This window comes from Pristiophorus japonicus, chromosome 16 (assembly GCF_044704955.1).
Source record: "Pristiophorus japonicus isolate sPriJap1 chromosome 16, sPriJap1.hap1, whole genome shotgun sequence".
NCBI classification, from domain to species: Eukaryota; Metazoa; Chordata; class Chondrichthyes; family Pristiophoridae; genus Pristiophorus; species Pristiophorus japonicus.
Genome location: NC_091992.1, coordinates 125,699,468 through 125,714,454, shown reverse-complemented (window position 1 = coordinate 125,714,454; position 14,987 = coordinate 125,699,468). Strand labels below are relative to the sequence as shown.

The following is a 14,987-nucleotide window of genomic DNA, read 5'->3' as shown; positions in this document are numbered from 1 at the left end:
GATCAACTAGGCCTTTATACACTGGAGTTTAGAAGGATGAGAGGGGATCTCATAGAAACATATAAAATTCTGACGGGACTGGACAGGTTAGATGCAGGAAGAATGTTCCCGATGTTGGGGAAGTCCAGAACCAGGGGACACAGTTTTAGGATAAGGGGTAAGCCATTTAGGACTTAGATGAGGAGAAACTTCTTCACTCAGCGAATTGTTAACCTGTGGAATTCCCTACCGCAGAGAGTTGTTGATGCCAGTTCATTGGATATATTCAAGAGGGAGTTAGATATGGCCCTTATGGCTGAAGGGATCAAGGGGTATGGAGAGAAAGCAGGAAAGGGATACTGAGGGAATGATCAGCCATGATCTTATTGAATGGTGGTGCAGGCTCGAAGGACCGAATGGCCTATTCGTGCAGCTATTCTCTATGGGCCCAAGTTTCCACATGATTCGCGCCTGATTTTTAGGAGCAACTGGTGGAGAACGGACTATTTTAGAAATCGCAATTCTCCACATTTTTTTTTCTGCAGTTCTAGTCAGGTAGAACAGTTCTAGTTTAGAACAGAATTTTTTCTTCAAAAGGGGGCGTGTCCGGCCACTGACGCCTGATTTGAAAGTTTCCACAGTGAAAACGTACTCCAAACTAAAGTAGAATGGAGCCAGTGAAGCTTTTTGTAGAACTGAAAAAACCTGTTCTACACATTAAAAAATCAGGCGTCCAGAACGAGGTGGGGGGGGGGAAGGGAACTCATTAAATTCGACAATAAATCCTTATTTATAGTTCTACAAATATTATACAAATAAATCCAACCTGAATAAACATTTATTATCCAAGAAAAGATTAAATAAACCATCTTCCTACCTGTGTGAAAGTGCTTCAGCCAGGGAGAATTCTGCAGCTCTTCGTGCCGCTGAGCGAGGGAGAGGGAGAGAGAAGGGGAGAGGGAGAGAGAAGGGGAGAGGGAGAGAGAAGGGGAGAAGGGGAGAGGGAGAGAGAAGGGGAGAGGGAAAGAGAAGGGGAGGAGAGAGAAGGAGAGAGGGAGGGACAGAGAGAAGGGGAGAGGGAGGGAGAGAGAGAGAGAGAGAGGGGGGGTCGGGGAACAGGAGCGGGTGTCGGGTGGGGGGGGAGCGGGTGTCGGGTGGGTGGGGGAGAGCGAGTGTCGGGTGGTGGGGGGGGAGGACGGGTGTCGGGTGGGTGGGGGGGGAGGAGCGGGTGTCGGGTCGGGGGCGGGGAGCGGGCCTCGGGTCGGGGCGGGGAGCGGGTCTCGGTCGGGGCAGGGGGGAGCGGGTCTCGGGTGTCGGGTGTCGGGGCGGGGTGGGGGGGGGAGAGCGGGTGTCGGGTCGGGGGGGGGAGCGGGTGTCGGGGCGGGTCTGGTCGGCGGGGAGGGTGGGGTGTCGGGTCGGGTCGGGCGGGGAGCAGGAGCTGGCCGTGGGAGGAGCCTCATTCACGCAGCCCCATGAGGCCACTGGGCCAGGGCTAGGGGCTGCGTGCTTCGGGCCGCTCCCACACAGTTCGGCGCCTGGAGCTACTGCACATGCGTGCCAACTGTAGCGCGCATGTGCAGAGGTCCCGGCACTGTTTTCAGCGCCGGGACCTGGCTCCGCCCCCCCCCCCACAGCTCGTGCTGACTGCGCCGAGTGCCACAGGACCTGTAAGTCGGTGGAGAATACCGAGGATTTTTTTAGGCGCGAAAAACGGGCGCCCAGCTCGGAGGGGCGCCCGTTTTTTTTCTTGTGGAAACTTGGGCCCAATGTTTCTATGTTAACCACCTTATCTACCTGTCCTGCTACCTTCAGGGATCTGTGGACATGCACTCCAAGGTCCCTCAGTTCCTCTACACTCCTCAGTGTCCTATCATTTATTGTGTATTCTCTTGCCTTGTTAGCCCTCCCCAAATGCATAACCTCACACTTCTCCGGATTAAATTCCATTAGCCACTGTTCTGCCCACCTGACCAGTCCATTGATATCTTCCTGCAGTTTACAGCTTTCTTCTTCATTATCAACCACACGGCCAATTTTTGTATCATCTGCAAACGTCTTAATCATATCCCCTACATTCTAGTCTAAATCATTGAAATATACCACAAAAAGCCAGGGACCTGGTACTGAGGGGTGGTAGCAAGGGACCCCAGTACTCCATTCCTGTGCAGTCATGGTTCAGTATTTTCAGGAGCGGGGAAGAGCAACGTGCGTGTATTGTGGGGGAATTTAAACTGAATTTATTTGTAGTCGCAGATTAATGTCCAAAGATGGTGACTAATATGTTGGGTTTTCCTGTTTCTTGTGTTTTAGTCCACCTACATATTTCGGAGAACATGCTGGAGCTGAAAAATTCAAGATGTATCACCCAGACTTTATCCGATACGTTCGAAATAGGTAAAAGGCATTTTGAATTTTTGCACGGTTAGGGATGATGATTAACTAACTCTTGCAGTTACACTTGCAATAGACACCGTGATTACAATGGTTGATTTGCTGCAGGAAAATACACACATTGCAGTCAAGTGAGTGAAACCCTTCAGGTGGCTCCCTTCTTCATCTTCCAACTCGCAGTATAATTGTCTTGCTTTTCCATCTTAACTAAAAGACATCACCTCTTCCTCCATGGCCGACTCGCCCACTCTCCATCTCCAATCTGACTTCTTGTAGTCTCCAGTTGTACAGGAAAGCATCAGTGGTTTAGAGTTAGCAGGACAACAAAAGAACCATGCCAACAAAACAGCGATATTGAGTCTTTCGATAAGAGTGACAAAACAAATCTCAACAACAACAACTTGCATTTATATAGCGCCTTTGCGTTCCAAGCCGCTTCACAGGAGTATTATGAGATTAAAATATTTGACACCGAGCCGCATACGTGGAAATTAGGGCAGGCGACCAAAAGCTTGGTCAAAGAGGTAGGTTTTAAGGAGCGTCTTGAAGGAGGAAAGAGAGGCAGTGAGGTTTAGGCAGGGAGTTCTAGAGCTTGGGACCTAGGCAACAGAAGGCACGGCCACCAATGGTTGAGCGATTATAATCAGGTATGCTCAAGAGGGCAGAATTGGAGGAGCGCAGACATCCCGGCGGGGTTGGGGGGGAACTACAGAAATAATCTGAGCTATTGGAATACAATAATCATTTTTGAGTAAAATGGTTTCCCTTACTATTTCCCGATCTTGATCCCGAACCGAATGTTACATTTGCCATATTTTTGATGAACTTTAACTGTAATAAAAATGCTGCACTTGATAAAATGTTTCAGCCGACACCACCAAAAACACTCACCATTCATTGTGATGTTTGTGGGGGTGCTGCTGTCTGCAAAATGGCTTCTGTGTTTGACTGCATTGGTGACTGTACTTAGTCCCACCGCAGAGCCTGAGCACAATATCCCTGGCTCAGTGGGCAGCACTCTCGCCTCTGAGTCAGAAGATTGTGGGTTCAAGTCCCTATCCAGGGACTCCCTATCCAGGGACTTGAGCACAAAAATCTCGGCTGGCACTCCAGTGCAGTGCTGAGGGAGTGCTGCACTGCCGGAGGTGCCGTCTTTCGGATGAAACGTTAAACCGAGATCCTGACTGCTCTCGCAGGCGGACATAAAAGATCCCATGGCACTATATTGAAGAAGAGCAGGGGAGTTATCGCCAAAGCCCTGGCCATTATTTATCCCTCAATAAACATCACCAAAATAGATTATCTGGTCATTATCACATTGCTGTATGTGGGAGCTTGCTGTGCGTAAATTGGCTGCCGCGTTTCCTACAATTACAGCAGTGACTACACTGCAAAAGGACTTCATTGGCTGTAAAGTGCTTTGGGACAGCGTGAGATCACGATAGGCGCTATATAAATGCAAGTCTTCGTCCGTCCGTCCGTGCTAAGGCACTATAAACGTGCCTGCCAAGTGTGTGTTTTTTCTATGACTCTCCTTATTTTTAATGAACACTTTTTTTCAGTGCCACAACCCTTGCGATGCTGGGTGAGGGAGTGGCCTCTGCCCAGGACTACTCTTAAATCAGCTGCTAGAAAGGACTCAAAACTGAAGCGTCTTGATTGGCTGGCTTGATGCAACATGTTACTGCATTCACAGAAAAACACAGCCATTCAGCCCATCGCCCCAGCACATGGATTGGAATGTACAAGGTTCCATAAGGCACCCATTAAGAGTTTAATTTGAGATGTGCCGTTCTTATGGAGGCTGAACGCTTTGAACAAGGTCAGGTTTTCAGAATCTGACTCTTTGAAGTCAAATCTGCAGGCAAAACATGGAGGGGTTGCATAGAATTACACAGGATTTATACTTCGCAAGCTGGCCATTCGGCCCAACTGGTGCGTGCCGCTGTTTATCTCCACTCGAGCCTCCTCCCACCCTACTTCATGTAATCCTATCAATATAACCTTCTATTCCTTTCTCCCTCATGTACTAATCTAGCTTCCCCTTACGTCAATCAGCTACTCCCTGTGGTAGCGAGTTCCACATTCTAACCACTTTTTTTTTTAGTGCCACAACCCTTGCGATGCTGGGTGAGGGAGTGGCCTCTGCCCAGGGCTACTCTAAAATCAGCTGATCGAAAGGGCTCAAAACTGAAGCGTCTTGATTGGCTGGCTTGATGCAACATGTTACTGCATTCATAGAATGACATGGCACAGCAGGGGGCCATTCAGCCCATTGCCCCAGGTAAAGACGTTTCTCCTGAATTCATTATTAGATTTATTCATGACTATCTTCAATTTAGGACCTAGTTTTGGGCTCCCCCTTAAGTGGAAACATCTCCCCTACGTCAATCCTATCGAACCCCTTCCATAATGTTAAAGGCCACTGTTGAGTAGAATAGGCCTATATTCTCTAGAGTTTAGAAGAATGAGAGATGGTCTCACTGAAACATACAGAATTCTTGGAGGGCTTGACGAGGTAGATGCTGAGAGGATGTTTTCCCCCTGGCTGGGGAGTCTAGGACCAGGGGTCACAGTCTCAGGATAAAGGGTTGGCCATTTAGGACTGAGATGAGAAGTTTCTTCACTCGGAGGGTGGTGAATCTTTGGAATTCTCCACCCCTAGAGAGCAGTGGATGCTCAGTCATTGAGTATATTCCTGACGGAGATCGATAGATTTTTGGGCACTAAGGGATTCCAGGGATATGGGGATTGGGCGGGAAAGTGGAGTTTTGCGGTGGAAGATCAGCCATGATCTCATTGAATGGTGAAGCAGGCTCGAAGGTCCGAATGGCCTACTCCTGCTCGTAATTCTTAAGTTGGCCCTCAGCCTTCTCTTTTCTAGATGGATATAACCTCTTGGTTCTGGTATCATCCTTGTGAATCTTTTTTGCACCATCTCCAGTGCCTCGTGTATCCTTTGTGTAATATGGCGACCAGAACCGTTCACAGCAGTTAATGCATCTAAACCCCTCATCTGACTGGCGGATCTCTGTTAGACTGCACACTGATACTTAACTGTGCTGAAGAACCACTGGATCTTAAAGAATGACCTGTAAATCAGTAATGGTGTGTGATTCTTAATCCCTGTTTGTGCAGCCTTGATATTCTGTATTTGAATTATAATTGAATTAAGCTTTAGTATATTAAAATGAGTTTTTATCTTGCTGTTGTGCAGAGAAATTCTGGGCCACATTTCAGACTTTGACATGTTCCGATATAAGTTGCTTCATTTTGCCAGTTTGCAAATACTCTGTGTTGCGCCATTTGTTTATGTAATGCTATCTATCTCTCCAGGTTTCTGCGGGCGGGCATTTTGAAATCACGCCACCGTAACATTTATCGACCATCCACTGGTGCAACGATGCTCATTGCTGCTATCCATTCCTGTGACCAGGTAAGAGGATAACTTTACATTTTCCGTTTCAGACAACAGGTCTGCTAACATTCCTAAATCTTTCAAAATACATTGAAACAGAAACATAGAAAATAGGTGCAGGAGTCGGCCATTCGGCCCTTCGAGCCTGCACCACCATTCAATATGATCATGGCTGATCATGCAACTTCAGTACCCCATTCCTGCTTTCTCTCCATACCCCTTGATCCCTTTAACCATAAGGGCCACATCTAACTCCCTTTTGAATATATCTAACGAACTGCCCTCAACAACTTTCTGTGGTAGAGAATTCCACAGGTTCACCACTCTCTGAGTGAAGAAGTTTCTCCTCATCTCGGTCCTAAATGGCTTACCCCTTATCCTTAGTCTGTGACCCCTGGTTCTGGACTTCCCCAACATCGTGGACATTCTTCCTGCATCTAACCTGTCCAATCCCGTCAGAATGTTATATGTTTCTATGAGATCCCCTCTCATTCTTCTAAATTCCAGTGACTATAAGCCTAGTCGATCCAGTCTTTCTTCATATGTCAGTCCTGCCTTCCCGGGAATCAGTCTGGTGAACCTTTGCTGCACTCCCTCAATAGCAAGAATGTCCTTCCTCAGATTAGGAGACCAAAACTGTACACAATATTCAAGGTGTGGCCTCACCAAGGCCCTGTACAACTGCAGTAAGACCTCCCTGCTCCTATACTCATCCTCTCGCTATGAAGGCCAACATACCATTTGCCGCCTTCACCGCCTGCTGTACCTGCATGCCTACTTTCAATGACTGATGTACCATGACACCCAGGTCTCATTGCACCTCCCCTTTTCCTAATCTGTCACCATTCAGATAATATTCTGCCTTCCTGTTTTTGCCATCAAAGTGGATAACCTCACATTTATCTACATTATACTGCATCTGCCATGCATTTGCCCACTCACCTAACCTGTCCATGTCACCCTGCAGACTCTTAGCATCCTCCTCACAGCTCTCACTGCCACCCAGCTTAGTGTCATCCACAAATTTGGAGATATTACACTCAATTTCTTCCTCTAAATCATTAATGTATATTGTAAATAGCTGGGGTCCCAGCACTGAACCTTGCGGTACCCCACTGGTCACTGCCTGCCATTCTGAAAAGGACCCATTTATTGCTACTCTTCACTTCCTGTCTGCCAACCAGTTCTCAATCCACATCAATACATTATCCCCAATACCATGTGCTTTAATTTTGCATATTTAATAGCTTCCTCGAAGAATAACTGAGCCAAAAGATCGGGATCCAAGTCCCACTCCAGGAACTTGAGCACATAAATCCAGGCTGACACTCCAATGCATGCTTTCTCTCTCTCTCTCTCTCTCTCTCTTTTTCTGTCTTTTTCCTCTCTCTCTCTCTCTCTCTCTCTCTCTCTCTGCCGTTGTCTGTCTGTCTTCTATCTCTGTCTTGTTTCTTTCTCTCTCTCTCTCTCTCTCTTTCTCTTTGTCTTTTTGTCTTTTTCTGTCTTTCTTTCTCTGTCGTTCTCTTCTCTCTCTCATTCTCCCTCTCCCCCTCTCCTTTCGCGCTCTCTCTCTCCTTTTCTCTCTTTCGCTCTCTTTCTCTGTCTGTCTGCCTGCCTGCCTCTCTCTCTCTCTCTCTCTCCAGCTTTTTGTCCTGTCATTCCACTCAATCGTCATGAATAAATTCTCCATTCTTGCTCTACTATTTCACGATTGTTCTGTTACCGAATTAGCCCAAAATGTTGCCTTTCTTCACTTCTGTCGCCTGCTCCCTGTTGGCTAGAAACCCGATGGCCCGGTTTTTATTTGTCACTCTGCCAACTTCCTCCATTCTGTCTCTGATTTACATTCACTGTCTTATCAAAGTTACATACTGGAAGTACACATGGGCTGAGGGAGGCCTGCACAATGTTGGGTCTCGGCCACGCGCTATCGTGCTGTAAAGCTGACTCCCAAAGCCTGCATTATAACCAAGATGTGGAGTTGAGGCCAGGATCAGATCAGCCATGATCTTATTGAATGGTGGAGCAGGCTCGAGGGGCCGAATGGCCGACTCCTGCTCCTACTTCCATGCTCTTACACAGGACTTCATATTATAGCGTATGTTATAAACCTTGTCCATATACCTTTGGTGATTGTAGTGAGCTTTTGAGTTCGATACTAGTATAAGGATGAAGACATTTCCTAGCTGAGAATCCTAGCTGCGTTGCAGGCCAATTAAACCCAGGAGAATCACATCCAATTGTGGTCACCGTGACCCACAGTGAATGAGATTTCCTGGGAGCTTTCTAATGAGGATTGCTCGAGTTCGTTCATCTTCCAGGATGTGCTAAATTACTTTCGAGGTGCCTGCTGAGTGTGTATCTGTGAGATTCAACAACCATCTATTTCAGCCAGGCGTGAATTTTCTGCTCCATGTACCCAGGCAGCGCCAACATTTGATTAAATAACTCTCCATCGCTTCCACAAGACCAGACTACACAGAGACCAAGATTAGCTGGAGCCACAACAGGGAGTGTTTTTTATGTAAACTCACAACCAAGTTTCAGCAGTAATGTAATGTCACGTCTATTATTAACCATTTCAAATTAAGATCCTCTATGCATGTGGTTTGTAGGAAGCTTTGATCCCGAAACGTTTTCCAAGGTGACTGCATCTGTGTTTGTCCAATGGTGTACAGGTTGAGCGTCTGAAATCCGGAGTTCCGCAATTTGGAATGTTCCGGACACCGGGCTGGTCCGAGGGCGTGGTCATCCGGAAACTGGAAAATGTTCGGAAATCTGGACTCCCTCCCCCCCCGACACAACCTCCGCCCCCACCCCCCCCCCCCCCCCCCCCCGCACCGACAAAGACATTCCAAAATCCGGAAATATCCAGAATGGCCTCAGTCCCAAGGTTTCTGGAGTTCGGACGTCACACCTGTATTACTAAAAGCTAACTGCACCATCACTCCAACTTCACTGCAATCATCTGGTCCTCAGTGCGAAATAAAATCTTCTAAATGTAAAATCCATCTTTGTCCATCCCATGAGCGAGTTCCTGCTCTGTGCTACATTTAAGCATTTTGCAACAGTTTTCCCCGAAGTGGTTGATCGTCTGGAGACCCCCAACACCTCTGTCCCTCCCCCCCACACACACACTGCTTTTGGAGAATTATTACTGTGTCAGCTATGGCTCAGTGGGTAGCATTCTCTCCTCTGAGTCAAGTTCCAGAATCGAGAATTGAGCACCAAAATCTAGGTGGACACTCCAGTGCCCGTACTGAGGGAGTGTTGCACTGTCGGAAGTGCCGTCTTTTGGATTAGACGTTAAACTGAGGTGGACATAAAAGATCCCATGGCACTCTTTCGAAGAGGAGCAGGAGCGTTCTCCCCGGTGTCCTGCTCAATATTTATCCCTCAACCAACATCACTAAAACAGATTATCTAGTCATTACCACGTTGCTGTTTGTGGGAGCTTGCTGTGCACAAATTGGCTGCCGCTTACATTATAACAGTGCCTGCACTTCAAAAGTATTCATTGGCTGTCGAGCGCTTTGGGACGTCCTGAGGTACTATGAAAGGTGCTATATAAATGCAGGTTCTTTCTTTTTATTCTTCCCTCGCCACGAGCAGAAAAAAGTAGCAGACATTTCGATCAAGCTGTCAGCAATAACGGCAACTCGCACTTACGTAGCACAATCATCGTCAAACCGAATCAGGTCAGGGTTAAAAGCTGCGACTGGAATGACTGTAGACGGTGCTACCAGTGACTGGCCAAAGTGCCGGGCGGTGGTTAAGTAACCTGCTCGCCTCCGGAAAATGTTAACGGCTTTGGGCGGATGAATGACTGGAGGCAGGGCAGTGGGATCCCTTGATGGAGGACATGCCATGCAAAGGCCGGATGGATGAACTAATCCTATAATCGACCGATAGCATCCAGAGCCGCAGCGCAGAACAAGTCAATGAGAGAGCGGCCGGGGACAGTTCGAAGCACAACACCAGGGTCCCTGCCCTGCCTGAAGAGGTGTAGAGGACACTCACAGGAGCGCTGGGCAATAGTCAACGGGTGGTAATGGTTATTGAGACGTGTCCCAAGACACAGAACGTTACTTGGGGCCTATGTTTTGCTTATATTTTCATCCTCCTGCACGGAGCTTCTTGAAGTGTTAGGCTAGAGATGTGTCGCAATTCCTTGTGTTAAAATGTTCCCTGTTCTATTCACTTCCAGGTTAGTGCTTACGGATTTATGACCGAAGACTACGCCAGATATTCCGATCATTATTATGACCGTTTTTTCCATAAACTGGTCTTTTATTCGAATCATGACATGAGAATGGAAATGAGACTATGGAAGAAGCTGCACGATTATGGGATAATTAAACTCTACACCAAAGAGAGTGGGGACAAGACACGGAGATGAGATTGATTCTAACTGATATCCAATGCTGAAGAATAATAAGTGCCTGACCTTGATACCTCTTGGGGACTGGGGACTGTGGCGGGTGATTCTCTGAATTTTCTCCAGGGATTTGAATCTGATCTGAAATGGATAGGGGTGACAAGTCGGGTTTTTTTCCCATGAAGTGAGGTTGAAATTTCTTGTGCTAAGTTTCTTTTTTGCTGCTGGGGGTGGGGTGGATGGAGGGTGATGAGTTGGAGTTGTATCTCGAGACAAGTCCTCAATTCCAGGAATTTGAACCTTTTCTGCGAAACAAATCTCCAATTCGTTAACGAAGAACTGACAATTCAGTTTACATCTTAGCGATTTACACCAATTTTGCATATTTGCCAATCTGATGTTTTCTGCTGTATTGTCTTTGCCTTTGGGCATTTTTAACTCAATGACAACATTTTCAAAATGGAAGCTTGCTCCTCCAGCATGCGCCCTCTGGCTAGGATGGATTAGAGAGCAATCTCTTGCTACGCACCGGAGTTGGAAGTTAGCTGGTCATTGCCAGTGGCTAAGATTGAGTTGCCCATGTCCTTTTGGGAAGGGCCACGCTGTTCCTTGTTGAGCAAGCCTCGCCCAGTGATGATTGGCAGGTAAACACTTTGGGAAATCTTGACCGAGAAGCTAGCAGCCTATGATGGAGGGCTGAGGCAGCAAAACCGTGCACTGTTCAGCTGGGATTACTGACTCCGGTGGCTGGAAACTGCTCAAGTGTGAACTGGTGGCCCCAAACGTTTTCTTGAATGTGCCAAATAAGGATGTGCTAATACTGTATTTAAATGACACGTTGTCTATGTACTTTGATCACTGGGGGATTGATTTTTATGATGCATTTGCAATACTTATGTTGTAGTTTTGTGGCCAAGAACATATGCTGCAATGATGACTGAAACACAAGATTGCATTGATTGCGGACTTCAGAGCCAAAGAAGAAAAAAAAAGCATTTAGCTCGAGCCCATTCTGTCATGCCCCATGGGGTATGTGTGAACTCTGGGCATGGCTTGCGACGGGCATGGGGAGTACACCAGCCCGTTGCCGGCGTGGTGCATATCGAGGGCTCGGCCTCAGCCTCATTGCTGTCATGCTGCACGCCCCAAATGGGCATCATGCCAGCTCCGGTCCAGCACAATATTCGGTGGTTTGGGGGGGAGGGGCAGCCCAGGGCAGCAATGGCCAACGCCATTCTTGTGGAGACCGCAGTAACACTCCGCACAACGTTAATTATTTACTTGCATTCTTGGTGGGGGGGCCTCTTGGTGGAGGCCTGGTTCAACTGGGCAGCATGTGCAAGTTGCACATCTCCTCGTCCCTTCTGAATTGTATCATTGTACTCTGTACATCATGGGACCTCCCATTTGCCTCCCGTTTTGTGGCTCAAACATGCCCCATGGAGAGCTGTGGAGTCAATGACAGAACGGGCTCAAGCTAAATGGCCTTTTTTTTTTCTTCTTTGGCTCTGATTTTCGTGAAGTCCGCAAACACTTAACCAATGTAATCTTGTGTTTCAGTTATCATTGCAGCATGTGTTCTTAGCCACAAAGCTACATCGTAAATATTGCAAAACGCATGATAAAAATCAATTCAGGCAGGTGCCTGGGACACCCAGTGGCAGGCCCCCGGTAACTTTGGCGATGGGGCAGTAAGTGGCACACAATGGAAACAAATCTGCTACTGCCTTGTTCCCACTAGTTGGGTAGAGTCCTCATCACCCCCACCCCCTCCTCCCCTCCCCTCCCCCATCCTCGGGGAATTACTTCATTTCATTGCCAGCTCCATTGAAAACTCATATATGGAAGTCAATCAGTGAAAATCACACAGCGTTGCAACCTTTCAACTCAGGTGTGTAAATGTCTCTCCCAATCTGTATTTTGGGGCCTATTTCTGGGCTGCTGTTTTTGAAAATGCATGTTTTATGTAGTTTGTGCACTTTTTTTCGGAAGGGGTTAAATTTGCTGCATGTAGATCAGAAATCAGAGTTGGAATTCCGTATTTGTCCAATTTTTTGCACTGTGCCAACACTTCAGCTCAAGTACTGTATGTGTGTAAAAAAAAAAAATACGCCCACTGTTCTGCCTTAACCATGTGCCTGAACTCTAATTTCAGAAGAGCACTATTACCTGTATTGCACTATGATTTGAACTTCTTGCTCGTGCCGAAGCTGTCCTTTTTGTCTCTGAGTGAGGCTGGTTATTTTGACCGTACTGAGTTTGCCAAATTGCACGATGAAAAGGTGACTGCTTGGACAGACTGAACCAATTCTCGCTGTGCTTCCATTGTGGTCTCTCTCCTTTCACGGCTTTGAGGACTGATTCCATGGCTGTGGTGGGATCATCACCTGAAATCTTGGGGCCTCCCAACATTTCATTCTCGCTCGACGGAAGGAACTTCTCCACTTTAATGCAAGTTGGAGGAATAAGTAGAGAAGCGAGTGTTGACCTTTCCACAAATGGGACAAAATTCTGCGCCCGTCCTCAAACCAGACCTCCCAGTTGGGATTGCCGCATATTCCCAAGAATTGGAAATTGCCTTCTACAGCTACTAGGAAATGGAAAGGTTTGGGTAAGATATTGCATGTCACGGCCACCTGCTGGCACAAGTTCTTGTACTTGGGCTTCACATTTTAAGAATAATGTTGACATCAAGCTTTATTTAAATCGACACATTTTGTGAGTGTCTCAGCAAAACACTGAAGCAAAACCCTCCATTATTTCTATTTTTCCCCTTCCAAGCTCCTAAATTTGACAGCATTTGGTGGCAGGTATGAACATCTGCCGTCTGCTATGGGTTGCACAGTCCAAATATCTTTTTTAACCAGAGGTAGAAAACCAAATCGAATTGTACCATGCTAAGTGACCCCCTGTCCCATACTGGCCAGTTGTTTTTTTTTCATTATAATGTCATTATATTTGCAAGAGAAGGTTGTCATCTCCTTAGATTAGTCAACCTCAGAGCGACAAAGATTGCACCCATGGACCAAAATTTTCTGGAAACAGCTAGTTAAAACACATACATTGGAAATGCACTAAAATGTGAATTCTCAAGTTTGCTCTTGAAATTACAAAGTACAAGAATTTGTTCAGCAGTGACTGCAAGTTGAGAGGTTATCCATAGCCTTTAAAATCAATCCACAGAAAAATGTCGCGGATATATTTTCAATTATGTACAACAGTAACCAGTTAACAGTAAAACAAAATTGAAGCCATCACTGTTGTTTCAAAATGCATACCAAGCAGCATTCCATTCACAATCATATTGCAGAAATGTATTGATTATGTAGAGGTTTATTGTGCCTATTGCTCCACATCTAATTTCTGATCAATAAATGCTCAGACATTGAAGTTATTCTGGAAGTCTCGCCTTTTATTCTTGACTTTTCACCTGACCACTAGAAGACTTGTCAATCCGTGAGATGTCCCGGAGTGTGCTTTTTGCGAAACAACCTCGGGATTGTGTCCAGGACTGTCTTCTGTTCTCTCCTTCCCAGTTCACCATCGAAAGAAAAGTTTCACAGCTGTTCACTGTTAGATTTGCTGAAGGCACCCCACCCAAAAACATTTCCTTTTTGTATTTGTTTTGTAACTTCCTTTTGAGATACTGACGCAGTAAAATCAAAAGTGGAAGGAAATTAAGACCGTTTAGGCTGTTGGTTAACTCAGTGATAACCAAAGCAAACGGACGGCTGACGTTATTGCCAAATTCGTTGAATTCAACTCTCAAGGTTATGCTGAGGTTCTGTTGAGGCCAAATCCAGAGTACTTCATACAATTCTAGTTGTGAGCAACATACAACAGCATTTATATAGCGCCTATAATGTAGTAAAGCGTCCCAAGGTGCTTCACAGGAGTGCTATTGGGCAATATTTGACACCGCCACATAAAGTGATATTAGGACAGGTGGCCGAATGCTTGGTCAAAGAGGTAGCTTTTAAGGAGTGTCTTTAAAGGAGGAGAGAGGTGCTGAAAGGTTTAGGGATGGAATTCCAGAGCTTGGGGCCCAGACAGCTGAAGGCACATTATTTGGTATATGCACGATTCCATTTGTGGAGTTGTGGATGGTGGGGCGACGGAAATCGGGGATGCTCGAGGCCAATCAAATAAAATACACCAAAAGAGGGCACTCAGACCCTACAGGTGGCACAGAGCTTTGCAATGAAGCTGGTGCCCCAGTATTACAGGCGCAAAGTCTAAGCAACGGCTTAATTGTCTTCTGCTTCAAAATAAGACATTGTAGAGAGTTCCCTATAGAGGTGTACACTCAGATATTGTAGGGGTGTCAATCCATTGGAGCAAAGAATGAAGAAGACCTTGCAATCAAGGAGTGGGTTGCATACAACTCCACAAATGGAATCGTCCATATACCAAAAAATGTAAAACCTTCATGCACAGAAATTCAGATCTTGTCTGTAAAAATCGCTGGTCCCTGTACCTCACTTTTTTTTGCACCATTTCCTGGTTCTGCTCCATTGTTCTATTTTACTGGAGAAACGAGAGAAGCTGGGATTGTTCTCCTTGGAGCAGAGGTGCTTACGGGGAAATTTAATAGGTGTTCAAAATGATGAATAGTTTTCACGGAGTAAATTGGGGAAAAACTGTTCCATTAACAGGAGAGTCGGAAACCAGAGGTCACAGATTTAATATAATTGGCAAAAGAACCAGAGGGGGAGAGATTTTTTACGCTGCGAATTGTTATGATCTGGGCTTCACAGCCCACAGATTGTTGGAAGCAGATTCGATAGTAACTTTCAAAGGGGAATTGGATATATAGTTAAA

The 14,987-nt window shown here is 46.3% G+C and overlaps 1 protein-coding gene across 2 annotated transcripts in view; it reads left to right on the top strand.

The window, feature by feature from the left end:
- st6galnac (ST6 (alpha-N-acetyl-neuraminyl-2,3-beta-galactosyl-1,3)-N-acetylgalactosaminide alpha-2,6-sialyltransferase) overlaps positions 1-13,560 on the top strand; it is a 113,397-nt gene extending 99,837 nt beyond the window's left edge. For both annotated transcript variants that reach the window (XM_070857823.1, XM_070857822.1), the window contains exons 8-10: positions 2,290-2,373; positions 5,707-5,806; positions 9,996-13,560. In XM_070857823.1, the coding sequence (XP_070713924.1) occupies positions 2,290-2,373; positions 5,707-5,806; positions 9,996-10,187 (376 nt within the window). In that variant the 3' untranslated portion in view covers positions 10,188-13,560. The remainder of the gene's footprint in view (positions 1-2,289; positions 2,374-5,706; positions 5,807-9,995) is intronic.
- The last annotated feature ends 1,427 nt before the right edge of the window (positions 13,561-14,987 follow it).